Source organism: Desmodus rotundus, chromosome 4, assembly GCF_022682495.2.
Source record: "Desmodus rotundus isolate HL8 chromosome 4, HLdesRot8A.1, whole genome shotgun sequence".
Lineage (NCBI taxonomy): Eukaryota > Metazoa > Chordata > Mammalia > Chiroptera > Phyllostomidae > Desmodus > Desmodus rotundus.
Genome location: NC_071390.1, coordinates 23,582,933 through 23,608,406, shown reverse-complemented (window position 1 = coordinate 23,608,406; position 25,474 = coordinate 23,582,933). Strand labels below are relative to the sequence as shown.

Here is a 25,474-nt window from a genome sequence, read left to right as displayed (position 1 = left end):
CATGTATACAAAGATACTACAATATTCACAAATCATAAATGTGATACATCACATAGACAAAATGTAAAACAAAAATTACATGACCATATCAATAGATGCAGAAAAAGCATTTAATGAAATCCTGCACCCATTTATGATAAAAACACTCACCAAAGTGAGAATAGAGGAGCATACCTCAACATAATAAAGGACATATACAAAAAATTGACTGGCAACACCACACTCAATGGTCAAAAACTAAAAGCATTTCCCTTGAGGTCAGGAACAAGACAAGGGTGTCTGTTTTCACCACTCTTATTCAACATAGTACTGGCCACAGCAATCAGACAAGAAGAAATAAAAGGCATCCAAATTGGAAATGAGGAAGTAAAACTGTCATTATTTGCAGATGACATGATATTGTACACAGAAAACCCTAAAGACTCCACCAAAAAACTGCTAGACCTAAAAAATTATTTTGGCAAAGTAGCAGGATACAAAGCCCATATTCAGAAATTGATGTCATTTTTATACACCAATAATGAATTACCTAAAAGAAAAACTAAGAAAACAATCCCATTTACTATTGTAGCCAAAAAAAATAAGAGTACCTAAGAATAAATTTAACCAAGGAGGTAAAAGACCTGTACTCAGAAAACTACAGGACACTGAAGAAAGAAACTGAGGAAGACACAAATAAGTGGAAGCATATAACGTATTCACGGATAGGAAGAATTAGTATTATTAAAAGGTCCACACTACCCAAACAAATCTATAGATTCAATGAAATTCCTATTAGGATGCCAATGGCATATTTCACAGATCTAGAACAAATATTCCAAAAATTTATATGTAACCAAAAAAGACCCAAATAGCCTCAGCAATGTTGAGAAAGAAGAACGAAGTTGGAAATATCACAATGCCTGATATAAACTATACTACAAGACCACTGTAATCAAAACAGTCTGGCGATGGTATAAGAACAGACACGTAGATCAATGGAACAGAATAGAGAGCCCAGAAATAAACCCAGTCTTTATAGTCTGTTAATATTCAACAAGGGAGGCAAGAGCATAAAATGGAGTAAAAAGACAGTCTCTTCAGTAACGGGTGTTGGGAGAACTGGACTGGTACATGCAAAAAAAATGAAACTAGACCACCATCTTACACCATGCACCAGAATAAACTAAAAATAAATAAAAGACTTAAATATAAGTCGTGATACCATAACAATCCTAGAGGAAAACATAACTTGTAAAATTTCAAATAATATTTTTGCTGCTATATCTCCTAGGGTAAAGGGAATAAAGGAAAAAATGAACAAATGGGAGTACATGAAATTGAAAAGCTTTTGCAGAGCTAAAGAAACCATCATCAAAATGAGACCAACTGTATGGGAGAATATATTTGCCAATGATACATTGGTCAAGGGTTTAATCTCCAAAATATATAAAGAACTTACATGATTCAACACCAGGAAGACAAATATAATTAAAAGTGGGCAAAGGACCTGAATTATACACTTCTCCAAGGAGGACACACAGATGGTCCACGGACATGTGAAAAGATGCTCAACATCATTAGCCATCAGAGAGAAACAAATTAAAACCACAATGGTATATCACCTCACACCTGCCAAAATGTCCATCACTAATAAATCAACAAACTAGTGCTGGCAAGGATGAGGAGAAAAGGGAACCCTATTGCACCACTGGTGGGAATGCAGAGTGGTCCAGCCACTATGGAAAACAGAGTGGAATTTCTTCAAAAAATTAAAAATGGAACTGCCTTTGACTCAGTGGTTCCATTGTTAGGAATAACCCTAAGAATCCTGAAACACCAATTGAAAAGAATTTATGCACCCCCATGTTTATAGCAGCAATATTTACAATAGCCAAGATTTGGAAACAGCCTAATTGCCCATCAGTAGATGAATGGATTAAAAAAAACAAACAAACCGTGGTACATTTACACAATGGAATACTATGCAACAGAACAAAAAAGAAATTCCTACCTTTTGTGACAGCATGCATGGAATTGGAGACTATTATGCTAAATGAAATAAGTCAGTTGGTGAAAGACAAATAACATATGATCTCACTTATAAGAGGAATCTAATGAACAAAATAATGAGCACAATAGAACAAGAGGCATAGAATCATGGAATAGACTGCAGCTGGAAAAGGGGAGGAAGGACATGGGGACTGATTGAAAGAAGGTGAAGGGATTAGTCAAAGAACATATATGAAGGACCCATGGACATGGACAACAGTGTGGGGAATGACTATGGAAGTGGCGGGGGGTGGGCTGGGTGGAGGAGGGACAAAGGAGGAAAAAGTAGGACAACTGTAATAGTATAAACAATAAAATATTAAAATAAAATAACAAAAACAAACAAACAAAACCCTGCTCTGCCTCTATTACAGGGCAGTGATTCTCATACTTTGATGTGCAAAGAATCTCTTGGGGGTCTCTGTTCAAAATGCCAATATCTAGGTCCTATTTCCACCCATTCTGGTTTGGTAGGTCTGGACTGAAGTCTAAGAGTCCAGCCACATGTTAAGAAGCTCTCCAGGTGTTTTTAATGCAGGGGGATCGTGACTACACCTTTGACAGATTCTGATCTTAGCAACACCTGTTAGAATAGGCCATTCTTGGAGGAGAAAGTAAGGTTCTAAGGGGAAGTGGAAAAGGAAAGGAAGGAAAAAATGGAATAAAATAAGTGAGGAAGAATATTTCCCAGGACCATCTGTGTTAAATCTTAGTCTATGTTCCAGGACTCCAGTCTCCTTCTCCAGTGTTTTTTCTCACCCTCTAACCACCATGTAACTTCTCTGACATTAAAATCCTTAATCATAGTGGCAATAACTGAGAACCTTGGGTTTTGGTAAGATATTAGGCTGTTTCTCTAGGTAAGAAAGGAGTCCTTTCCACAGGAAGAAAAATATAAATGAAAGCAAGTTTAGAAGTAAGTAGTCATTAACACAATTCTCAGAGAGAAAGCAGACCTTTCCAGTAGCCAATGCTTCTTTCTTAATGAGCACCAAACAGCTGCTGGGAGACCCTGCCTCTCTCTAGAGGCAGAGATGAAAACTCTCTACTTATGAACTAAAAGGAATAAATTGTTCTCTTCTCCTGTAGTTTGGTCAAGTCATATTATTTTCAGAGTTGATATAAAACAGAACAATTATTAGGTAAAACATTGTAATAATTACTCTGTGCATCAAAATTTCCCCAGTTGTACCTTTTTCTACTACAAACTGGAATGTGGTGTAAGCCAGTTTCTAGGCAGGAGGTAGAGTTGTGATCACACTCATCACACTGGCATGTTATTATAGCTAATCTTTCTAGTTCCCGTCCTCAGTTCTCTGAATTGCTTAGAATTATATTGAGTCATGCTCAAAAAAGCAGTCAGAAAAAAAAATGTCTTTTCATCTTTGAAATACATTGGTTACTCTTAACAATTGTGGCTGACATTTCTTTATGTGTCAACTGTAGCAGGATTTGTGCTAAGTTCTTTAAATTCATTATCTCATTTAACTTCACAAGTCTAAGAAATAGGTAATTTCATTAGTCTAGTTTTACAGATGAGGTTTCAGAGAGATTACATAATTCCTCAAGATGACCTAGGTCGTGGCAAACCTGGGTTTCATCTAATTCCTAAGTGCATGCTCTTCACCATCCTTTTTTTCCTCCCCCAATCCTGCTATATTGACTCACTACAGTAGAAAACAGAAGGCTGTTGTTTTTAAATGTCTTTATGGAAGAAGAGACCTATGAAGTAAAAAAATGCTTATGGCCCACAAAAGTCATAAGGAGAGCCTGTGTGTAGGAACATGATGAAGTTTTGATCCTTATCCACCCACCCCACCTTCATTAGTATCTATGCTTTAGGTGTAAGTGGAGTCTATAAATCAGCATCAGGCATTTAGTAGAAGTATTGGTAATCAGACACCGCTGAAGATAGAAATTCTGGATATAGAAAGACATTTTTTCTGTTTCTGGTTTTTAGATGATTGAACATATAGTATAACACATCATGTGGTCTGCTGTGATAGAAAAGACCATTGTTTGCCTTCTAATTCCCTCTGCTTTTATCCTCTTTGCCAAAATCAGAATGTTTTCTATAGCTCTCTGGGCCATCATGGCAGATAAAGGCTGTCTACCCTTTTGTTCTAACACAGTTTCAGCTTAAAATATTCCACTAGCAACTCTGTACAATGTTATGGTAACTCCTTTCTTTCACTCAACAAATTTGAGCACCTACTATGTTCTAGGCTTTTTGCCAGGACAGCGTATACCGTATTTTTTAGACCACAAGATGCACCTAGGTTTTAGAGGAGGAAAATAGGAAAAAAAATTGTGAAGCAAAAAATGTGGTGAAATATTTAATAACATCCTTTAAAGCAGAAATCCTGTAGTGAGTCAGGTAAGCTATATTTGGACTATAAGACGCACCCCCGGAGAACCAAGATGGCGGCGTAGGAAGACACACTGCGCCTCCTCGCACAACCAGAACCGACAGAGAATCGAACAGCAAGGGGGACCAACACCAAGGAAACAGAAAATAATCATTCATCCAGACTGGTAGGAGGGGCGGAGACGGCACTGGGGTGGAGAGGACTCGCGTGGCTGTGGCGGGACTGAGACTGGCGGAGTGTGGGACAAATGGCGCAGGCAGGCCGAGCACTAGCAGACCCTGCGGTCCCACATTTGCACAGATAAACCCAGAGGGCCGGACTCAGAGTGGCGGAGAGTGGGGCAGGCAGAGTGGCGGATAGCACATTGCGGCACCACATTCGCCCACAGATAAACCGGACGAACGGCGGGCAGAGAAGCAGACCGCTGCGCAACCCAGGGCTCCAGCTCGGGGAAATAAAGCCTCAAACCTCTGATTGAAAGCGCCCCTGGGGGTTGGGGCGGCAGGAGAGACTCCCAGCCTCACAGGAGAGGTTGTTGGAGAGACCCACAGGGGCCTAGAGTGTGCACAGGCCCACTTACTCGGGAACCAGCACCAGAGGGGCCCAGTTTGATTGTGGGTAGCGGAGTGAAAGACTGAAATCCGGAGGAGAGTGAAGCGGGCGCCATTGCTCCCTCTCGGCCCCGCCCCCACGTACAGCATCACTGCGCAGCGACCAGCATTACCCCGCCCCGGGTGAACACCTAAGGCTCCTCCCCTTAAAGTAACAGAAGCGCCAAGACAAACAAAAAAAATGGCCCAAATGACAGAACACTTCAAAGCTCCAGAAAAAATACAACTAAGCGACGAAGAGATAGCCAACCTATCGGATGCACAGTTCAAAGCACTGGTTATCAATATGCTCACAGACTTGGTTGAATCTATTCGAAAAACAGATGAAAAAATGAAGCCTATGCTAAGAGAAACAAAGGAAAATGTTCAGGGAACCAATAGTGATGAGAAGGAAACTGGGACTCAAATCAATGGTATGGACCAGAAGGAAGAAACAAACATTCAACCAGAAAAGAATGAAGAAACAAGAACTTGGAAAAATGAGGAGAGGCTTAGGAACCTCCAGGACACCTTGAAACGTTCCAACATCCGAATTATAGGGGTGCCAGAAGGAGAAGAGGAAGAACAAAAAATTGAAAACTTATTTGAACAAATAATGGAGAACTTCCCCGATCTGGCAAAGGAAATAGACTTCCGGGAAGTCCAGGAAGCTCAGAGAGTCCCAAAGAAGCTGGACCCAAGGAGGAACACAACAAGACACATCATAATTACATTACCCAAGATTAAACGCAAGGACCTACGTCCAAGATTACTGTATCCAGCAAAGCTATCATTTAGAATGGAAGGGAGGATAAAGTGCTTCTCAGATAAGGTCAAGTTGAAGAGGCTCATCATCACCAAGCCCTTATTATATGAAATGTTAAAGGGAGTTACCTAAGAAAAAGATCAAAAATAGGAACAGTAAAAATGACAGCAAACTCACAGTTATTAACGACCACACATAAAACAAAAACGAGAGCAAACTAGGCAAACAACTAGAACATGAGGGTTGTCAATAAGGGAGTGGGAGGGGGAGAGGGGGGTAAAGGTACAGAGAATAAGTAGCATAGATGATAGGTGGAAAATAGACAGGGGGAGGGTAAAAATAGTGTAGGAAATGTAGAAGCCAAAGAACTTATAAGTATGACCCATGGACATGAACTATGGGGGGGGAATGTGGGAGGGAGGGGGGTGGGCAGGATGGAGTGGAGTGGGGGGGAAATGGGACAACTGTAATAGCATAATCAATAAATATATTAAAAAAAAAAAAAAAAAAAAAAAGACGCACCCCCATTTTCCTCCCAAATTTGCGGGGGCCAGGGGAGGGAAGGTGCGTCTTATAGTCCGAAAAATACAGTACATTACTTAATACAAAAGACATATTTCCCAGCAAATAAATAATAAATATGTAGTTACAAATTGTGATAAATGTCGTAAAGAGGACTGACAGGACGAGTTGATGGAAAATTACTTAGCTAGGTTATTCAAGAAAGGCCTGACGGAAGAAGAGAAACCAGGCATGTGGCAAGCAGAGAGAACACTCTAGGTAGAAAGAGCGTATGTTAATGCCCCCGCCCTCAAATACAGAGAAGCCTAGCACACGCCAGGCCAATGAGGCCTGAGTGAAGAAAGAAAAAGGGAAAGCTGGAGAAGATAAGAATGAAGAGCTGGACAGCAGCCAGATCATTCAATTGTGGAGCCTTGTCAGATGTGAGTAAGGAGATTAAATTTTATTCTAAGAGCAATCAAAAGTTATTAAAAAGTATTTAGCAGTGACTGACATCAAGTAAATTATGTTTATAAAAGATTTTCTGGCAACTGAGTGGCAAATAGACTCATGAGGACAAGAGTGGAAGCAAAAAAAACCCCAACAACAACCTGTAATGCAGCTATTGAAGTGGCCCAGGTTCTGAGTTAGTTCTCCAAACTATAATTCTTAGTTGTTGTCTTGTCTGCTCTGCTGTCATCCCTCACTTAAAGCAGGGCTCATATTCCAATGTGATAGTCAATGTGATCCAAACATGTTAGTGAAGCAACGGTGCTTCCAAATGGTCTCTGGTCAAATAAACTTAAGAAATTCAGCATCCTGTCCTGGCCAGGGAGCTCAGTTGGTTAGAGCATCATCCTGATACACCAAGGTTGTGGGGTCAATACCTGGTCAGGCACATACAAGAATCAACCAATGAATGTATAAGTAAATGGAACAAAAAATCAATGTTTCTCTCTCTCTCTCTAAAAAAAAAATCAATAAAACAAAAAAAATTGCATTCTAAATCCCCTTCTTAGCGATTCAGAATGTGAATTAATGTATTAAAGGTTCTGGGAAGTGTTTCAGTAAATTTGCATATCCCAGTATTTCTCAAACTTACTTGGAACCTTTTATTTTTTTCCCCTTCACATAATGTTAATATTCTGCAGAACTGATGTTCTCCAGAGTGCATCTAGGGAAATGCTACCATAAGTCATTCTAACCAATAGTTAACTCCATATGCCTGGTTTACTGGGCCTCCTCTTCTCCACCTGTCTATTATGTCAATGATGTAGACAATATTTTCTGCCTTCACGTATATTACGTGAGGGTATCAGCCTTGTATGTCTTATTTCTCCTCTTCATTTCTACCATCTACTTTCTGTCAACTGTTCCTTTACTTTTACATTATAAAGGTTGATAAGGTTTTTAGTCTTTTCTATAACCATAATTTTCTTCCTTATTTCTGGATCTGGATCTGCTGGGCATCCTGAATTAATCCTCTACATCAGTAATATTTTACCTCAAATTTTCTCTTTCTGCCTAAGCTCTATGTATGGTTGAGTTCCTTGATTTTATCCTCTCTGTTAGACTTTTTCTTTTAAAAGCATTTTGGAGATATAATTTAATGCCATATACTCTACCCATTTAAGTGTACAATTCAATAGGTTTTTATTATATTTACAGAGTTGTACAACCATTGATATACCAATTCTAGGATATTTAATTTCAAAAAGAAGTCCTGTATCCATGAGCAGCCACTCTCCATTTCCCCACAATCTCCACCAACCCTCAGCAACCACTCATCTATTTTTTGTCTCCATAGATTAGCCTATTCTGGACATTTCATATAAAGGGAATCATAAAATATTTGTCCTTCTTTCAGTAAGCATAACATTTTCAAGGTTCGTCCATGTTGTACCATGTATTGGTATTTCATTTATTTTTATTGTCAAATAATATTCTACTGTATGGGTATGCCACATTTTATTTATCCATTCATCAATTAAGGGACATTTGAGTTGTTTCTGCTTTTTGGCTATTATGAATAATGACACTATGAATATTTGCACACAAGTTTTTATATGGGCATATGTTTTTATTTATCTTGGGTATACACCTAGCAGTGGAATTGCTGATTCACATGATAACTCTATGTTTAACATTTTGAGGAACTGCTAGAGTTTTCTAAGGCTGTTGCACCAGCAGTGTGTGAGACTCCAATTTCTCCACATTCTCTTTACTATTGTTCTAGTATGTTGTTTTGATTATAGCCATCCTAGTGAATGTGAAGTGGTATCTCATGATTCCGATTTATGTTTCCCCAATAACTCATGATATTGAGCCTCTATTCATGTGCTGATTGGCCATATGTATATCTTCTTTGGAGAAATGTCTGCTCAATTCCCTTTTGCTCATTTTAAAAATAGATGGTCTTTTTATTGCTGAGTTGTAAGAGTTCTTTATATACATTCTGGATACAAGTCCCTTATCAGTTTTATGACTTGCAAACATTTTTCCCATTCTGGGTGCCTGTCCACATTCTTTTTTAAAAAAATGTATTGATTGATTAGAGAGAGAGAGAGACAGACAGACAGACAGACTGACAGACACCAAACTGTTGGGTGATTCTTGTATGTGCTCTGACCGTGGACTGAATCTGCAAGCGTGTGTATCTGGACAGCGCTCTAGCCAACCGAGCTACTCGGGCAGGACCTTCACATTCTTGACGATGGCATTCAATGTATAAAAGTTCTTAATTCTGACTTTTATCACTTAAGCTTTCAGTGTTGTAGCTAAGAAATCATTGTCTAACCTTTATTGGACATAATGTCAGCAATTACATGTTTAGTTTAAAAATATCTTTTTGTTCTAATTGTATCTTTTTTCATAGAGATATGTTTTTACTGTAGAAGTATATCTTACTATATCCTTATAAGGATTCCAATTCCTGGTTTTTATTTTTAAAGCTCTGATCTTCAGTTATAACCTTCTTTGGTCATTTTTAAATGGTTTTTCTCTTCCATGCTACTGGTTTCCTTCTTATGTCTTGTGATCTTTGACCAGCAATTCACATTTAAAAATTGAGGGCTAAGTAGACTCTTCTAAGTAGCAGGCGCAGATTTTTCTCAGTTACTGAGTATGTGGGCTTTTTAGGTAAGTCTCTCTTTTCACTGGAATGTCTGTTTTGTGGGTGGAGCTTGCTGACCAACACATTTCACTTTTGAGAAGGAGGAGGGGGAGTGCACACACAGCCTTTGGCATGGGTATCCCCACAATGCTTTATTCAGTGATTTATTTACCATGCAAAAGCAACTCCATCTTAGCAACACTAGCTCATCCCCGGCTATGCCTTTAGTTTCTTTGGCAAAGGCTCCTAAGATTTGGTTTGGCATTTACTTGTAGCTAACGGACTGAGCTGTCTTTGCTCTATATGGGTGGGGCAGGGCACTTAAAATAATGGAGGAAGAGTTGAGCTGTGGGTGCAGTCCCTCTGCAGACAGACTTGCATATAACTCCTTTGACTTGGTCCCCTTTTCTCGTCCCACCCCTCCTGACTCTGAACCTATGTGCTACGCAGTTTGACTATCTTTTCCCAGAGCCCGTTTCTCTGAGTTGCCATTTCCTTACTCTGCTTAATCTGTTGACAAGCTTCCTTCCACCTGTTTAACTGTCTTATAGAAATCTGTTAAAAATCTCTCATCTACTGATGATCCCTCTTTTTTGTGTTTATTATTACAGATTTGTTCTTTATCAATACTTAACAGAAGTTGGAATGGTGGTTCCATGAGGAAATGGAGCGGCTTGGGCTCAGATTATCCTGGGCTTGAAGCACAGCCAATATATTTTAAAGCCATCTTTTGTTGCTCCAGAGATATTATATCCTGAGTACAAATGTGTGTTCGTTTTGGTGTAAATACCTTTTGAAAAGCTTTTTTTTCCCCTGCATGTGATGGCACTTGAAAGAGAGATGCTGACTATTCAAAAGATGGAAGTCATCCTTTATTAATTCTCCCTACTCTCTCACTTTGCTGAGATATCCATCAACTACCCTAACTTTTCACCATCTCCTTTGCCATTTATCTTAACCCAACCCACCATCATCTCACAGTGAAACAGACTCCTTACCAAGCTCTTTTGATTTCTTACTTGTGACCTCGAAATCTACTTGGCACACAGAATAGGGTAATAGACTCTGGCACATGTTGCTGCCCTTATAAGAACCCTGTAATGGCTTCTCATTGTTCACAGAATAAAATACACTGTCCTTTACTATGGTACACGTGGTCCAGTAACAATCTGGTCCTGGCCTGTCTGTCCATTCTTACTTCCTACCACTCTCCCTTTGCTCACAATCCTGCCTGTCTTTCTCTTCCTCAAATGCCTTAAACTTGTTTCTAAGTCAGGACATCGACAAACACAACTTAGAACCTCTACCTAAAAGTTTCTTCCTTGTACTCTTTGAACAGCTGACTCTTTCGTTCTTTTGTTCTAGGCTTAAATAAGTCGCTCCTCAGAAAAGTCTTCTCTGATCACCTTGTCCAAATAGCTTCCCTAACCCCAGGTATCCTGATCATTCCCTTCACAGAATTACACACAATTTGTAATCATTTATTTTTTTTATGTACTGTGGCTCTCTCTTGACCTTATTCATCACATATACCCGGACCAAGACAGAATAGGTGTTCGGTAAATATTTATTGAAAGGGAATTTAGTACTCACCGCCGTGTGATTTAGGCCTCTTTAAAAATCTCAAAGGGAGCCCTTAGTAAACACACTTTCAACAAATACCTGCTTTTCTTGACACTATTGCATCACAAAAAATAGGCTAGGTCCACGCTACAGCACACATAGCAATAACCTTCAAATAAGTTAAAAGAGCTTAACATTAAAATTACAACAGTTAAAAAGTCTAGATGAAAAGAAAATAGTAACTTTATCTTAACTGTGGAAGGAAAGAAACAGAAAAGGCTATCAATAAAAAGTAGACAACAATAATTATAATAAAAATAAACTTCAGAAACAATAAAAACAGGTTTCAAAGTAATAAAAAAGCAATAGATTAAGATAAAATTGTCATTATATAGATGATATATAAAAATTTATAGAAGAAAAACAGAGGAAATTGATATAACCCTAAAGAACAATTCTTTATGCCTTTAGATAAAAATCAATTACAAGGACTAGCCAGTTCCTGAATGAGGAAATGAAAATAATAAAACAAGCATTTTATTAAGTACTTCCCATATTCCAGACAACACACTAGTCCCTGAAGATACAAATGTGAAGATTCTATCTCTGTCCCAGTGGAGTTTGTATCCTAACTCGAAAGTTGTCCTGTTTTGTCTTGTAGCTACCCAAGTGTAAGAACTTAGAAATTAAAAAAAAAAAAAAAAAAAAAGAACTTAGAAATTAGTTTGCCTCTATAAAACTAAAGCTAATCATTATGATTTAGGTGAACGTGATAACCACTACACTAAGGAAACAGGGTTAAACATTATGATTTATATAAATCACCTTAATTTATTTAAATCACTATTTATACAATGCTTTAAAATGCTTCACAATCACATTGATGCATACCATTTTTGGGTCAGATGAAATTAGAACCAGTTGTTTTGAATAAGACACTTATTGTATTCCTAGGTTCTGAAGCTAGAAAATGAATAAAACATAGCCTGGGTCCCAGTCCTAGCCCACAATCTATTAGGGGAGGCAAGATACATAAATAAATGTTATCATCACTTTGCTAAGTGCTATAGCAGAAGAATAAACAAAGTGCCATACAAGGACAGAAGAGATGACAAGAAAACCTTTAGGCATAAAAATGTCAGAGAAGATCTACTAGAAAGAAAAAAACTAGGGGGAAGGTGGTATGCCAATGAAAATGCCACAGAATAAAAAGATTCAAAGGTAAAAAGTATATGGCATCCTCCAAAATTTACATATACTTTGACAGCTGAGGGCAGGGTGTACAAGGGGATGTAGCTGTATACTAGCTGCAAAATGAGGCAGGCACCTGACCCTAAAGCCGCGGTGTACACGTGAAAGGGCTTGGATTTCACGAAAGAGTGATCTGATCATGTTACATTTTTGAAAAAAACACTCAGAAATCTGTATGAACCAGTTATTAGAGTCTGAAACTAGATACAGAGAAATCATTTAGGAGGAAAAATGATAAGGCTTAAAATAAAAATGAAAAGGAGACAGAATATGAGTGATACTAAGATGTCAGAAATAATAGAACTTAATAAGTAACTGGTAGAGCATGTGAACCAAGGAGAAGAATGAGTCGAAAATGGCCTCTTCGTCTATGCTTGAGGCAAAATTGCATTGTGCTATTAACCAAACCTGGGATGGGGGAAAGGGGACAACAGAAGGACTTGGGAAATGTTCAGTTCTTTTCATAGTTAACAGAATTCAAATTTAAACAACCAAAGGGAATCTTGCATCAATTAAAATAGAGTAAATTAATAAAAATGACAACACTCATTGCTGTGGGGTATTGGGGGAAAGGACTCACTAAACACATTGCTGCCCTGCAACCTAGTACAATTGTTCTGAAAAGAAATCTGGCAACAAATATATGAGCCATAAAAATTATCATATACATGCTTTGTCCCAGAAACCCAACTTTTTGGAATACAGCCCAAGGATGTAATTCAAAAGAAATTAAAAACCTATTTGTATAAAGATGTTTATAGCTGTGCTATATATTACAGACAACAACTGCAAACAGTCCAAAGGCCCAACAGCGAGCGAAGGCTTTGGTACATTAATGCAGTGGAATGTTTTATTGCTATTAAGAATGACAAACATGAGAACTATGTAGAAATAAAGAAAGGGCAATATGAAGCAATGGGTAAAACATGCAGATCTCAAAATGATACATACACAATGGTTACAACTATGTAAAATTATATCTGTGTAACCAGGAGAACTGGAAAAGACTACAGAGCTGGTCACTTAAGAGTGCTGACATTTTTGTTATTGTTGGTTGAGTTGCTGGGAATGCTTATATGTTTCAAGTTATATTTCACTGTATATTTAGTACATACACATTAAGAAAGATAATGTATATGTATATTCCCTTTCTTTTACATACCACTTCCTAGTATGTAAAAGAAAAAAAGTTTTCACTAACACCTTTCCTTGCCCTAAGTGATCTTCTCTAGTCTCTTGAGTCCTGTTAGTTTTTGGACGTACAGGGAAGTAAACCCCACCACGTGCTACCATAGCATTCAGTTACATGCTCATTTCTTTTATCTGTCACTTTCTATTGTATCCAAGTTTCTTGACTTTTCATTACAAATCAGCTCTATGTGCTCATATTTACAGCATGTACACACACTGGGATGTCCTAACTACACCTGTGTACTGGGTACAAGTGTCTCTTCAAAGTGACTTTTTAATCTCTGACATGGAGAAATACTTGTTTCTTACCTTGTGTAGTTACCCCTCCATTTAATGAAGGCTGACTCCTCTGGATACCATTTCTTCTAACCTTAAAGAACTCCTCACTTTGGTTATATCCTTGATCTCTTGTATAATCTAGCTCTTCTCTCCCAGATAAGTGTCATCAACATACAAACCTGTTCTAGTGTCTCTCCGAAGAAAAATGCCATTACTCTATTTGAATGCCACATCTCCCTCAGTTTTTCTGCTCTCCTTCACATTAGAAATTCTCTGAAGGATTGTTTTCCATATTATTGTTTCCAATTTTTCAACCGCCATTCACTCTTCAAACTATTGCCTTCTGTTCCCCACCACTCCACTGAACTGGGTTATTCAAAGTCACCAACAAAATCCTATGGCACTTTTCTATCTTCCTGTTGCTTGACCTCCTGGCCTCCTAGCAGCACTCCTCCTTACTTAGAACTCGCTTTCTTTGGCTCCTGTAACACCTCAATCTCTCCTTTTCCTCTTACTTCTGAGGCCATTCCTTTTTTTCTGTCTAAATGTGAGAGGTTTTTTTTGCTCTCTCCTAAGCCTGTCTCTTCTCCTTCCACATTCTCTCTAAATGATCACTATTCCGTAGCCTTAAATCCTATTTGCATGCTATTGACCCTCAAAATTAATATATCTAGCAGAGATCTTGGTCCCTTGACTCATTCAATGATATACTTGACATCTTCATTTAGATTCAGACATAATAAATATAGTATGAACACTAAAGTCATGATTTTCTTCCTGGACCAGTTACTCCTCCAGTCTTCCCATCTCTGCAAATGGAAACACCACACACCCAGTTGCTTACATACCCCTATGTCCCATCACCATACACTTACCCAATATGTCAAGACTTTTGGATTCTATCTCCAACAATACATTCCATTGCTGCCATCTTAGTCTAGGCTCCCATCATTCTTCTTCTCTCTGCTACAGCAGCCTACTCACTGCTTCCTCTCCAATCTATCTTCCATAGAGTAGACACAGCATACTTTTTGTATAATAAATGAAATCATTTCTCTCCTCAGCTTTCACTATATTTCCCACTGTACTTAGAAGAAATTCTAAGTCCTTCACTATGCCTGTAAGTCCCCATACAATATGACGCCTAATTACTTCTCTAGCTATACCTTTCTTTAGCCAATCTGGACCTTTTTCATCAGTGTCTTTGCACATGCTTTTCTTTCTGCCAAGAACACTGATATTGTTCGCCTTTCACTTTGTCTAGTTAACACTTACTTATCATTTAGGTTACACTTTAAATATCTCTTTTCCTCTTACATGTGCCTTCATGAAGGAAATCCTTCCATGACCTTCTACTCAGGCAAATTCTAGCCCTTAGGGTCATTCATAGTACCATGCACCTTTATTTGCTATTGTGTTAGTTTTAAGACCAGCTGATTAATGTCTATGTCTCTCCTACCATATTATATACTTCATGAAGGCCAAGAAAGTACTTGGCACATATCAGTTACTCAAGAAACATTTCCAGAATGAATGAGTAATTGATACAGGGTCATGCTACTGAGAGGACATTGTCAGCCCCATCAGAATACATTCATCAAATCATGAAAGAGAAGAAAATCCCAAAGCATAACTACATGGATGCAAATGATAGTCATTAACTTTACTTGATTAAGTATTATGAACTGAGGATAAAGTTCTACACATGCAATTTTTATCAACTAATTAAAACATGTAAAATGAAACCAATTTCTCCCCCCCACACACACACATACACAAGCACACACATACACACAGTCATTTCAAAGTTCATTGAAAGTATGCAAAGGGAGATACAGAGCTGTATTTTTAGGCAGGGGCCAAGGTCATGAAACTGTTGTGCAAGAAAAAATGGAATTTGCTCCTGAGAGAAAACAGAAGGGTGGGAAAAGGATAGGAGTTGAACTAAGAGCTTTGGGATTCTTTGCAAAGAGAAAAATGTGTAAAACTAAGTTTCAGGTTGTTAATGTAGTTACGGTGTAAATCCTTCTGCTTTCCCACACCCTAGTAATATCTGCCATGCTATTTGGCTCAGATCAGGACTAAGCCACCACAAAAGGGAACAGAGAGAGCCACAAGAGCATTCAAGCCACAAGGCCCACCTGGGAGGCTGGCCAAAGGTTTCTCTCCCCTCAGATATCTCCATTTGTAATCACATCACATTTACCTAACCTAACGTGGGTTGTTCACTTCACTGGGAAATGTCTTACTTATCTTTGAATTAGCAGGAGTAACTATACCTATCCAAGAGTATAACAAGATGCCACATAAAAAGTGTGCCTTGGTGCATACTCTACTCCAGATGAAGTCCCGACTTTCCCAACTTCATTGTTCCCACCCTTCCAGCTCCAGTTACATCTTCACTTTGGGTCTTGAACTCAACATACACCTTCAGGCTTCTTTGTGCCATACCCTCTGCCATTCCCCCTGACCTTGCATAACTGGAACAAACTGGCACAGATGGGTTATGCCCATATTTGATCTAAGCTTGGCCTACCAGCAAGACTGGGGCAGAGAGCATTTAACATACAGACTCATCTATAACCAATGCTTTAAAGTGATTATTAGATTCAGTCAAAATTAAATAAGTCACATGACAGCAATTCTCCAGGATACCTGCTAATCTATTGGTTAAGTTTTGCTTTAATTTGCAAGTATTTGTGGCATTTTTCACTCAGCTCCACTGGCCAAGATTTTGTTAAGCTTTACTTTCTGTAAAAGGATGCAAGAATAGATAATATTTTAAAATATATATATATATATATAATGATGACATAAAATACTGCAATATTAAATGTGTTTTTAAAATATTGCATACCTTTCAACCTGTCCTGGAAATTGTGATGTCCATCCCCAAACCCACCACCTTCTGCTGACTATAGAAGGTCTGGAGAGATGAAAGGTCATTCCACTGTTTGATGGAGAATCCCTGATTTAGAGTGGCGGAAATCGCTATGGAAAAAGTGTCTCTGTCCTTATTAATAACAAAATAACCAGGGAAAACAACCAAATACATTATTTCGTTACATTTAATGAACAATGTTATAAGAATTGCTAAATAATCTGACCTACCCATCTAGCAGGGCGATGACATTCTTCCTGGGCCGCCCAATATTAGGGCCATATAAACTGGCTCTGGAGTAAATCCGGATGGGCTGCAATAGCCTCTTCAGCTGGATGTAATCCTTTCCCAACTGGCTGCCATTTACTGCCCGGCCATGCATGTTCCGATAGTTATTTGGCTCTAGATTAAAAGAAGACATGCAAGTCAAAGTTGAGAAGGGTAAAGCTCTACCAACGCTTTCCTGTCCACAGAGTCTCTACCTTTTTTTTTTTTTTTAACAATGTGAATAAAATAACCAAATGAGGGTGTGAGCTGGATTAACTTGAGAAACAACCACAAGGAAAAAAGTCAATGCCATCCTATCATTCTATTCATTTTCAAACCAATCTTCACAAAAGACCACCTAGCCCATAACAGAAAGAACATATTGATTTTCAGATAATATTTTATGAGTGAAATACTCAGTTGAATAGTGTCCCCCAAAATTTATGTCTACTTGAAATTTCAGAATATGACCTTATTTGGAAATAGGGTCTTTAGAAGACTTAATTAGTTAAGATGAAGGGAAATGGGATTAGGGTGTGCCTTAAATCCAATAACTAATGCCTTTATAAGAGAAAGGAGAGAGAGATTCAGGTACACAAACACACAGGGAAGAAGGCCATGTGCCAGTAGATGCAAAGATTGAAGGGATGCTGCTGGGCGAACTACCAGAGGATAGGAGAAAGGCTCGGAATAGATTCTTCCTCAGAGACTCCAGAAGTAGGCTCTGAGGAAGATTTTGATTTCAGACTTCTGGTCTCATGAACTGTGAGAGAATGAAATTTCTGTTGTTTTGTACCACCAACCTCATGGAAATTTGTTATGACAGGCAAAATAACCTAATACAAGAGGTAAAAAAGGAAAGCTTCATAAATATGGTCATTTTACCAAAAAGTTATAAAAACTTAATGTTTAATAACAACAAAATATCTGAGTAAAATAATTAACAGTTAAACCCCCTCTCCCAGTTTTTCTTAACTTAGTAGTTCTAAAGGGCAAGGAAAGTCCTAATACCTACAGCTCCATTGCTGGAGAGGGCTAACTTGATGTGGAATGAAGCACATGCTACAAAAGATATATAGGTTAGCTTGAGGTTTTGATACTCTGGAGGCAAGAAATAGACCAGGATACTTGTGAGAAATTTAACAGGGAGATCTGGGGAATAAGACTGCCACAGTGGGCCTTGATAAGCTCACATATACTCCTTATAGTCCGGAAGGCTGGGTGCATGCTCAGGAGACACTGGAGAAGGCACTAGCTATCTACGCACTCCCAGATGAATGTGAAACCTAGCACACTCATGAAGAAGACATGTCTGATAGTAAAAGTTAGTCAGACTTGTAAACTGCCTAAATTTTAATGTGTCCCCCAACTTACCTACAGATCTACTAGCAAAGGGTAGAAGCCTTACTGGCTTAATGTAAGTACCACCTCTGATCAATCACTGTCTGACCATTGAGCTATGTTGACTCAGGGCAACCTGTAGGAAGCTGGCCAAAATAAAAAGTGACTGGAAAAAAAACAACTTAAGAGACAGACTCTACAGAATTAGTCCAAACAAACAAACAATAACAACAACAAAAAACCCATAACAAAAATAACCTCTGGTATGGAGGATTTGGAATTCCTCTTTACCATCCTGTCTTGGTTACTATGGCCTTACAGTACAGTTTGATACTAGGCAGTGTGATTCCTCCAACTTTGTTCTTCTTTCTCAGGATCCCTGTTTCTATGAGGGGCCTTTTATGGTTCGATATAAATTTTTAAAATACTTGTTCTAGTTCTGTGAAATACGTCATAGGAATTACATTGAATCTATAGATTGCTTTGTGTAGTATGGGCATGTTAATGATGTTAATGCTTCCTATCCCTGAACCTAGTATATGCTTCCACTTATTTGTATTTTTTTCAATTTCTTTCTAAGTGTCTTCTAATTTTCTGAGTATAGATCTTTTACATCCTTGGTTAGGTTCATTCCTAGGTATTTGATTTATTGTAGCAATTGTGAATGGGATTTTTTTTTTTAATTTCCCTTTCTGTTAGTTTGTTGTTGGCATATAAAACAACAAAATAAAATTCTGGATATTAATTTTGTGTCCTGCTACTTTGCTGAATTCATTTATCAGTTCTAGTAGTTTTTTGGTGGAATCTTTGGGGTTCTCTTCTATAGTATCATGTCAACTGCAAATAATGACAGTTTTATTTCTTCCTTTCCAATATGGATACATTTTATGTCTTCTTCTTGTCTGATTGTTGGGGCTAGGACTCCCAGTACTATGTTGAGTAAGAGAGGTGAAAGCAGACATCCCTGTCTTGTTCCAATCTTAAGGGGAATGCTTGTAGTTTTTACCCATTGAGTATGATTCTGGCAGTGGGTTTGTCATATACAGCCTTTATTATATCTAGGTATGTTCTCTCTAATCCTACTTTGCTGAGAGATTTTATCATATGTGGGTGCTGGATTTTAGCAAGTGCTTTCTCTTCATCTATTGATATGATCATGTGGTTATTATCCTTCTTTTTGTTTATGTGCTGAATCATATTTATTGATATACAAATATTGTACCAACCTTGCATTCCCAGAATAAATCCCACTTGATCATGATGTATGATCTTTTTGATGTACTGCTGTAATCGGTTTGCTAATATTTTGTCAAGGATTTTAGTATCTGTGTTCATCAGGGATATTGGCCTACAATTTTCTTTCTTTGTAGCATCTTTACCTGGTTTTGGAATTAGGATAATGCTGGCCTCATAAAATGAGTTTGGGAACCTTCTGCTCTCTTGAATTTTATGAAATAGTTTTAGAAAGAGATGTTAGTTCTCCCCAGAATGTTTGGTAAAATTCACTTGTGAAGCCATCCGTTCCAGGGCTTTTGTTTGTTGGGAGTTTTAAAATTACTGCTTCAATTTCAGTAGGTGTAGCCTGTCTATTCAGATTCTCTGATTCTTCCTGATTTAGTTTTGGAAGATTGCATATTTCTAGGAAATTATCCATTTTGTTCAGGTTGTCCAGTTTCTTGGCATATAGTTGTTCATAATATTTTCTTACAATATTTTGTATTTCTTTGGTGTCAGCTGTTATTTGTCCTCTTTTATTTTTGATTTTATTTATTTGGATCCTTTCTCAGTGAGGGACAAATACCATATGATCTCACCTTTAACTGGAACATAATCAACAGAGGAAAAAAGCAAACAAAATATAACCAGAGACATTTCTCTTTTTTTCTTGATGAGCCTGGTTAAAGGTTTGTCAATCTTGCTTATCTTTTAAAAGAACCACCTTAGATTCATTGATCTTTTGTATCATTTTTTAAGACTCTTATTTCATTTATTTCTGCTCTAATTTAATTATTTCCTTCCTTCTACTCACTTCGGGCTTTGTTTCTTGTTCTTTTTCAAGTTCCTATTGTGGGGGCGCTCCACCCACAGAGCCCTTCCCTGCGTACACTGCCCCCCGGCCACCACAGATGAGAATAAGTCTACCAAGATGTGATCTGCTTAGGGAGGAAAGGTGGCTGATCTCTCAAAGGATAAGGGCCAGGAGCCTCAATGGGCTTTTACTGGGTTTAATTTGCATAGGAATACAGGCAGTATACGTAAAACTCATCAATCATTGTCAGGCAGTAATGATGAAACAATAGATAACATTCAAAGAACTCTGAGGGCTTATTCTGAGTCAGGGTCAGTTAGCTAAAGGGCTATAAGACTTTGGGGAACAAGCTCATTTCAGGCTTGGACCCTTATCATTTAAATTGAGGGTATTAGCAAAGCAGGTTTCACAGGATTTTATGTATTCTTTCTTAGGCCTGATTGCCCCTGGGAATCTGCCCTTTCCAGCACAGGACTGCACCACCCTCTGTCATTGTTTCAGGCTTAAGTCAGGCAGGGGAAGTAAGGCAGCCAAGAGATTAGGAGACTTCTTGCAGACAGAATGAGGACTCAGGCTATGTCAAAGCCGAAGGGCAAGGGTCCATCACCCCCTTATTGTATAGCCCCCCCAAGCCCTTCCCTGTGGGCCTCTTCGTGACCATGCCTGTCTTAGGTCATCCCTCCCTTGAGGAATCTTACCCGTCATTGGCTAACAGGTCAGGCTCAGGGCCAAGCAGGGTGAAGTAAAACAGGGTAGAGGCAACGCCCCTGCCAGGGAGATAAGCTTTGTCTCCTTAATGGTTTATGGTCCAAAAGTCTTTACTCAGCCTTAGGCATGGGGGATTACAGCTTCTGAAACCAGGCAGGGCGGTTCCCAACATCCTATAAGTGTGAATTTTGATAGCTTATTTGAGCTTTTTCTTGTTTTTTGATAAAGGTCTGTAATGCTATGAATTTCCCTCTTTGGACTGCTTTCCTAGTGTCCCACAGATTTTGGGTTGTTGCGTCCTCATTTTCATTTGTTTCAAGGTATTTTTTGATTTCTTCCTTGATCTTGTTGACCCATTAATTGTTAAATAACATGTTATTTAGTTTCCATATCTTTGTGTGTTTTTCAGTGTTCTTCTTGTAATTGATTTCTAGTTTTATAGCATTGTGTTCAGAAAAGATGCTTGATATGATTTCAATCTTCTTAAATTTATTGAGATGTGTTTTGTGTCCTAACATGTGGTCTATCCTAGAAAATGCTCCATGTACACTTGAAAAGCATGTATATTTTGCTGCTTTGGGATGAAATGCTCTGAAGATACTAATTAAATCCATTTGATCTAGTGTGTCATTTAAGGCCACCGTCTCCATGTTGATTTTTTGCCAGAAATATCTGTCTGTTGAAGTCAATGGGATGTTAAAATCCCTGACTATGACTGTATTTCTGCCAATCTCCCTTTGTGTCCATCACGATTGGCTTCGCATATTTAGGTGCTCCGATGTGGGGTGCATAAATGTTTGCTAGGGTTATACCCTCTTGTTAGATTGTTCCCTTTATCATTATGTAGTGTCCTTCTTTGTCTCTTACTGTAGCCTTACTGCAGGTTTTAAAGTCTATTTTGTCAGACATAAGTACTGCAACCCAGATTTTTTTCCTTTCCATTTGCATGAAACATCTTTTTCCATCCCTTTACTTTTAGTCTGTATATATCTTTCAATCTGAGATGGATCTCTTGGGGGCAGCATTTTTATGGGTCTTGTTTTCTTATCCATTCAGCTACCCTATGTCTCTTGGTTGGATTATTTAAGCCATTTACATTTAAGGTGATTATTGATAGATTCATATTTAGTGCCATTTTATTCTTACATTATTTTCCTTTGTTTTTTTCCTTTCTCTTTCTTCTTCTTCTTCATAAAGCAAGCCCTTTAACATTTGTTGCAGTACTAGTTTGGTGTTAACAAACTCCATTAGCTTTTGCTTGTCTGGGAAGCTCCTTATTTCTCCTTCAATTTTAAATGATAGCCTTTGCTGGGTAAAGTAGCTTCCGTGGTTGGTCCTTGCTTTTCATCACCTTGAATATTTCACACCACTCCCTTTTGGCCTGAAATGTTTCCGTTGAGAAATCAGATGACAGTCTAATTGGTTCTCCCTTGTAGGCAACTACTTTTTCTCTTGTGGCTTTTAAGATTCTGTCCTTATCTTTAAGCCTTGTCATTTTAATTATGATGTGCCTCAGTATAGGCCTCTAGGCACAACTTGTTTGGGACTCTATGAGCTTCCTGGACTTGTATGTCTTTTTCCTTCACCAGATTAGGGAAGTTTTCAGTTTTTATTTCTTCAAATAGATTCTCAATCCCTGCTTGCTCCCTTCTCCTTCTGGTATTTTCATGATGCGGATGTTGTTCGGCTTCATGTTGTCCAAAATGTTTCTTAAGCTCTCCTGATTTTTTTAAATTCTTTTTTCTGTTTGCTCTTCTGCCTGAGTGTTTTTTTCTACCTTGCCTTTCAAATCACTGCTACAGGCCTCTGCTTCATCTGACCTACTGTTTATTCCTTCCAGTGTTTTATTTATTTCAGATAGTGCATTCTTTATTTCTGACTGGTCCTTTTTTATGGTTTCTATATCCTTTTTTATTGCTTTTGAATATCTTTATAATCATTATGCTAAACTCTCACCTGATAAATTGTTTGCCTCCATTCCATCTAGTTCCCCTGGAGAATTATCTGGTTCTTTCATTTAGGATCTGTTTCTTTGTTTTCCAATTTTGGCTGCTTCTTTTTATTTCCTGTTTTAGTTGTTAAACTAAACAATGACATAACCTCAGGCTGTAAGCAGCAGCCAGATTTAAGCACCACAGGGTGGGGCAGAGTAATTCCTGCATGCAGAGTTGTTGCTTCCCCTCATGCTCTTGTCATTTTTAGTGGAATGCTCTGCCTGAGAAAGATGGCTTCTGCAGTGTGAGGAATGACTAAGCACAGGGATCCTGACAGCTGTTTCTTCAGTTCTCTCCCTAGAGCCACCAACCCTAGACTCTTCTCAATCGTCTCTAGTCCACTCTGCCCTTCTTCTGCCAGAACCCAGGATAAGTGTCTGAAAATGAAATTTTGTGCATTGGCCCTTTAAGAGGCTCTCTTCATCTCCAGCATCTCTCTCTGGCAGACAGAAACCCTTCTGCTTTTCATAGCTTGTATTCTTGGTTCTCTCTGTTGGAGCAACCCTGAATTCTAAATCCTCCATCCCAGAGGTTATTTTTGTTATGGGTTTTGTTGTTCTTTGTTTGTTTGTTTGGACTAATTCTGTAGAGTCTTAAGTTTTTTTTTTTTTTTTTTCCAGTCACTTTTTATTTTGGCCAGCTTCTTATAGGTTGCCCTGAGTCAACATAGCTCTGGTACTGTAGGCTTGGGAGCATAGCTTGGGGTTTAGACCCCACACTGCTCAAGGGGAACTCCCTAGCTGCTGACATATCCCTCCAGAACTTCAGCTGCCACTGTGGGAACCCAACCAGCCCTGTCATGCCTCCTCCACACTTCCTACCAGTCTCACTGTAGTGAAGTGGTTCTTCTGTCTGTCCTTGGTTATAAGGCTTCTGTCCAGCTAGTGTTTACTTGGTTATTCAGGATGATTTCTCTACAATTTAGTTGTAATTCCAGATTGGTCCTGGGAGGAGGTTAGTGTAGCTTCTACTTACCATCTTGGAAATGTCTCCTTTAACATTTTAATTATATCATCCCACTATCTTTATTAACTGAGCATAAAAGCAGATACACAGGTCAGTGTAACAAAATAGAAAGGTCAGAAATAAACCCACACCTTTATAGTCAATTAATATTTGACAGAGAAAGCAAGCACATATAGTGGTCTAAAGATAGTTTATTCAATAAATGGTATTGGGAAAATTGGACAGATACATGCAGAAAAATGAAACTAGGCCACCTTCTTATACCACACACAAGGATAAATTCAAAATGGATCAAAGACTTAACTTTGAGACCCTAAACCATAAAAATCCTAGAAGAAAACATAGGCAGCAAAATCCTGGACACTGCTATTAGCAATATTTTAACAGATATAAATCCCCAGGCAAGGGAAACAAAAGAAAAAATAAACAAATGGGACTACATCAAACTAAAAAGGTTTTACATGGCAAAGGAAGTCAACAAAATAAAAAGGCAAACCTCAGAATGGGAGAACATATTCACCAATACATCTAATAAGAGGTTAATATCCAAAATAAACAAAGAACTTATAAAACTGAACACCAAAAGAACCAAACAACCCAATTAAAAAATGGGAAAAGGACCTGAATAGACACTTCTCCAAAGAGGACACACAGGTGGCCAATAGACATATGAAAAAATGCTCAGTGCCACTAATCATCAGAGAAATGCAAATTAAAACCACAATGAGATATCACCTCACACCTGTCAGAATGTCTATCATCAATAAATCAACAAACAACAAGTGCTGGTGAGGACGTGGAAAAGGGGGAAGCCTTTTGCACTGTTGAGGGGAATGCAGATTGGTGCAGCCACCTCAGAAAGCAGTATGGAGGTACCTCAAAAAATTTAAAATGGAACTGCCTTTTGACCCAGCAATCCCACTTCTGGGAATAGATCTGAAGGAAACCAAAGCACTAATTCAAAAGAACATAAGCACCTCTATGTTCATTACAGCATTATTTATAATTGCCAAGATATGGAAGCAGCCCAAGTGTCCATCAGTAGATGAGTGGATAAAACAATTGTGGGACATTTATACAATGGAATACTACTCAGTGGTAAAAAAAAGAAGAAAATGTTACCCTTTGTGACAGCATGGATGGATCTGGAGACCTTTACGCTAAGTGAAATAAGCCAGTCAGAGGAAGACAAATACCATATGATTTCACTCATATGTGGAATCTAATGAACAAACTGAACTAACAAGGAAAATGGGGACAGATGCATAGATGGAGAGCAGGATGACAGCTGGTGGGGGAGCTTGGGGGGGTAGGGACTGAGGAAAAAGGAAAAAGGGGGCATGGACATGGACAACAGTGCGGTGATTGCTGGGGAAGGAAGGTATAAGGGGACTAAATGTCATTGGGAAAAATATAATAAGGAAATATAGATAGATAGATAGATAGATAAATAAATAAATAAAATGTTAAAGGAAAAAACTGTCAACCAAGAATTCTATATGCAGCAATCGAGCCTTCAAAACTTAAAGCAAAATTTAGATCTTCTCAGAAAAACAAAGGAAAAAATTTGTGAGAAAATCTGCCTTACATGAAATTAAAAAAAGGAAGTCTTTTAGGTTGCAAGGAAATGACACC

At 38.3% G+C, this 25,474-nt stretch overlaps 1 protein-coding gene across 1 annotated transcript in view; it reads right to left on the bottom strand.

The window, feature by feature from the left end:
* Positions 1-25,474, bottom strand: part of HPSE2 (heparanase 2 (inactive)) — a 611,494-nt gene that overhangs the window by 217,856 nt on the left and 368,164 nt on the right. The window contains exon 5 of the mRNA XM_053922432.2: positions 16,765-16,936. Within this exon, the coding sequence (XP_053778407.1) occupies positions 16,765-16,936 (172 nt within the window). The remainder of the gene's footprint in view (positions 1-16,764; positions 16,937-25,474) is intronic.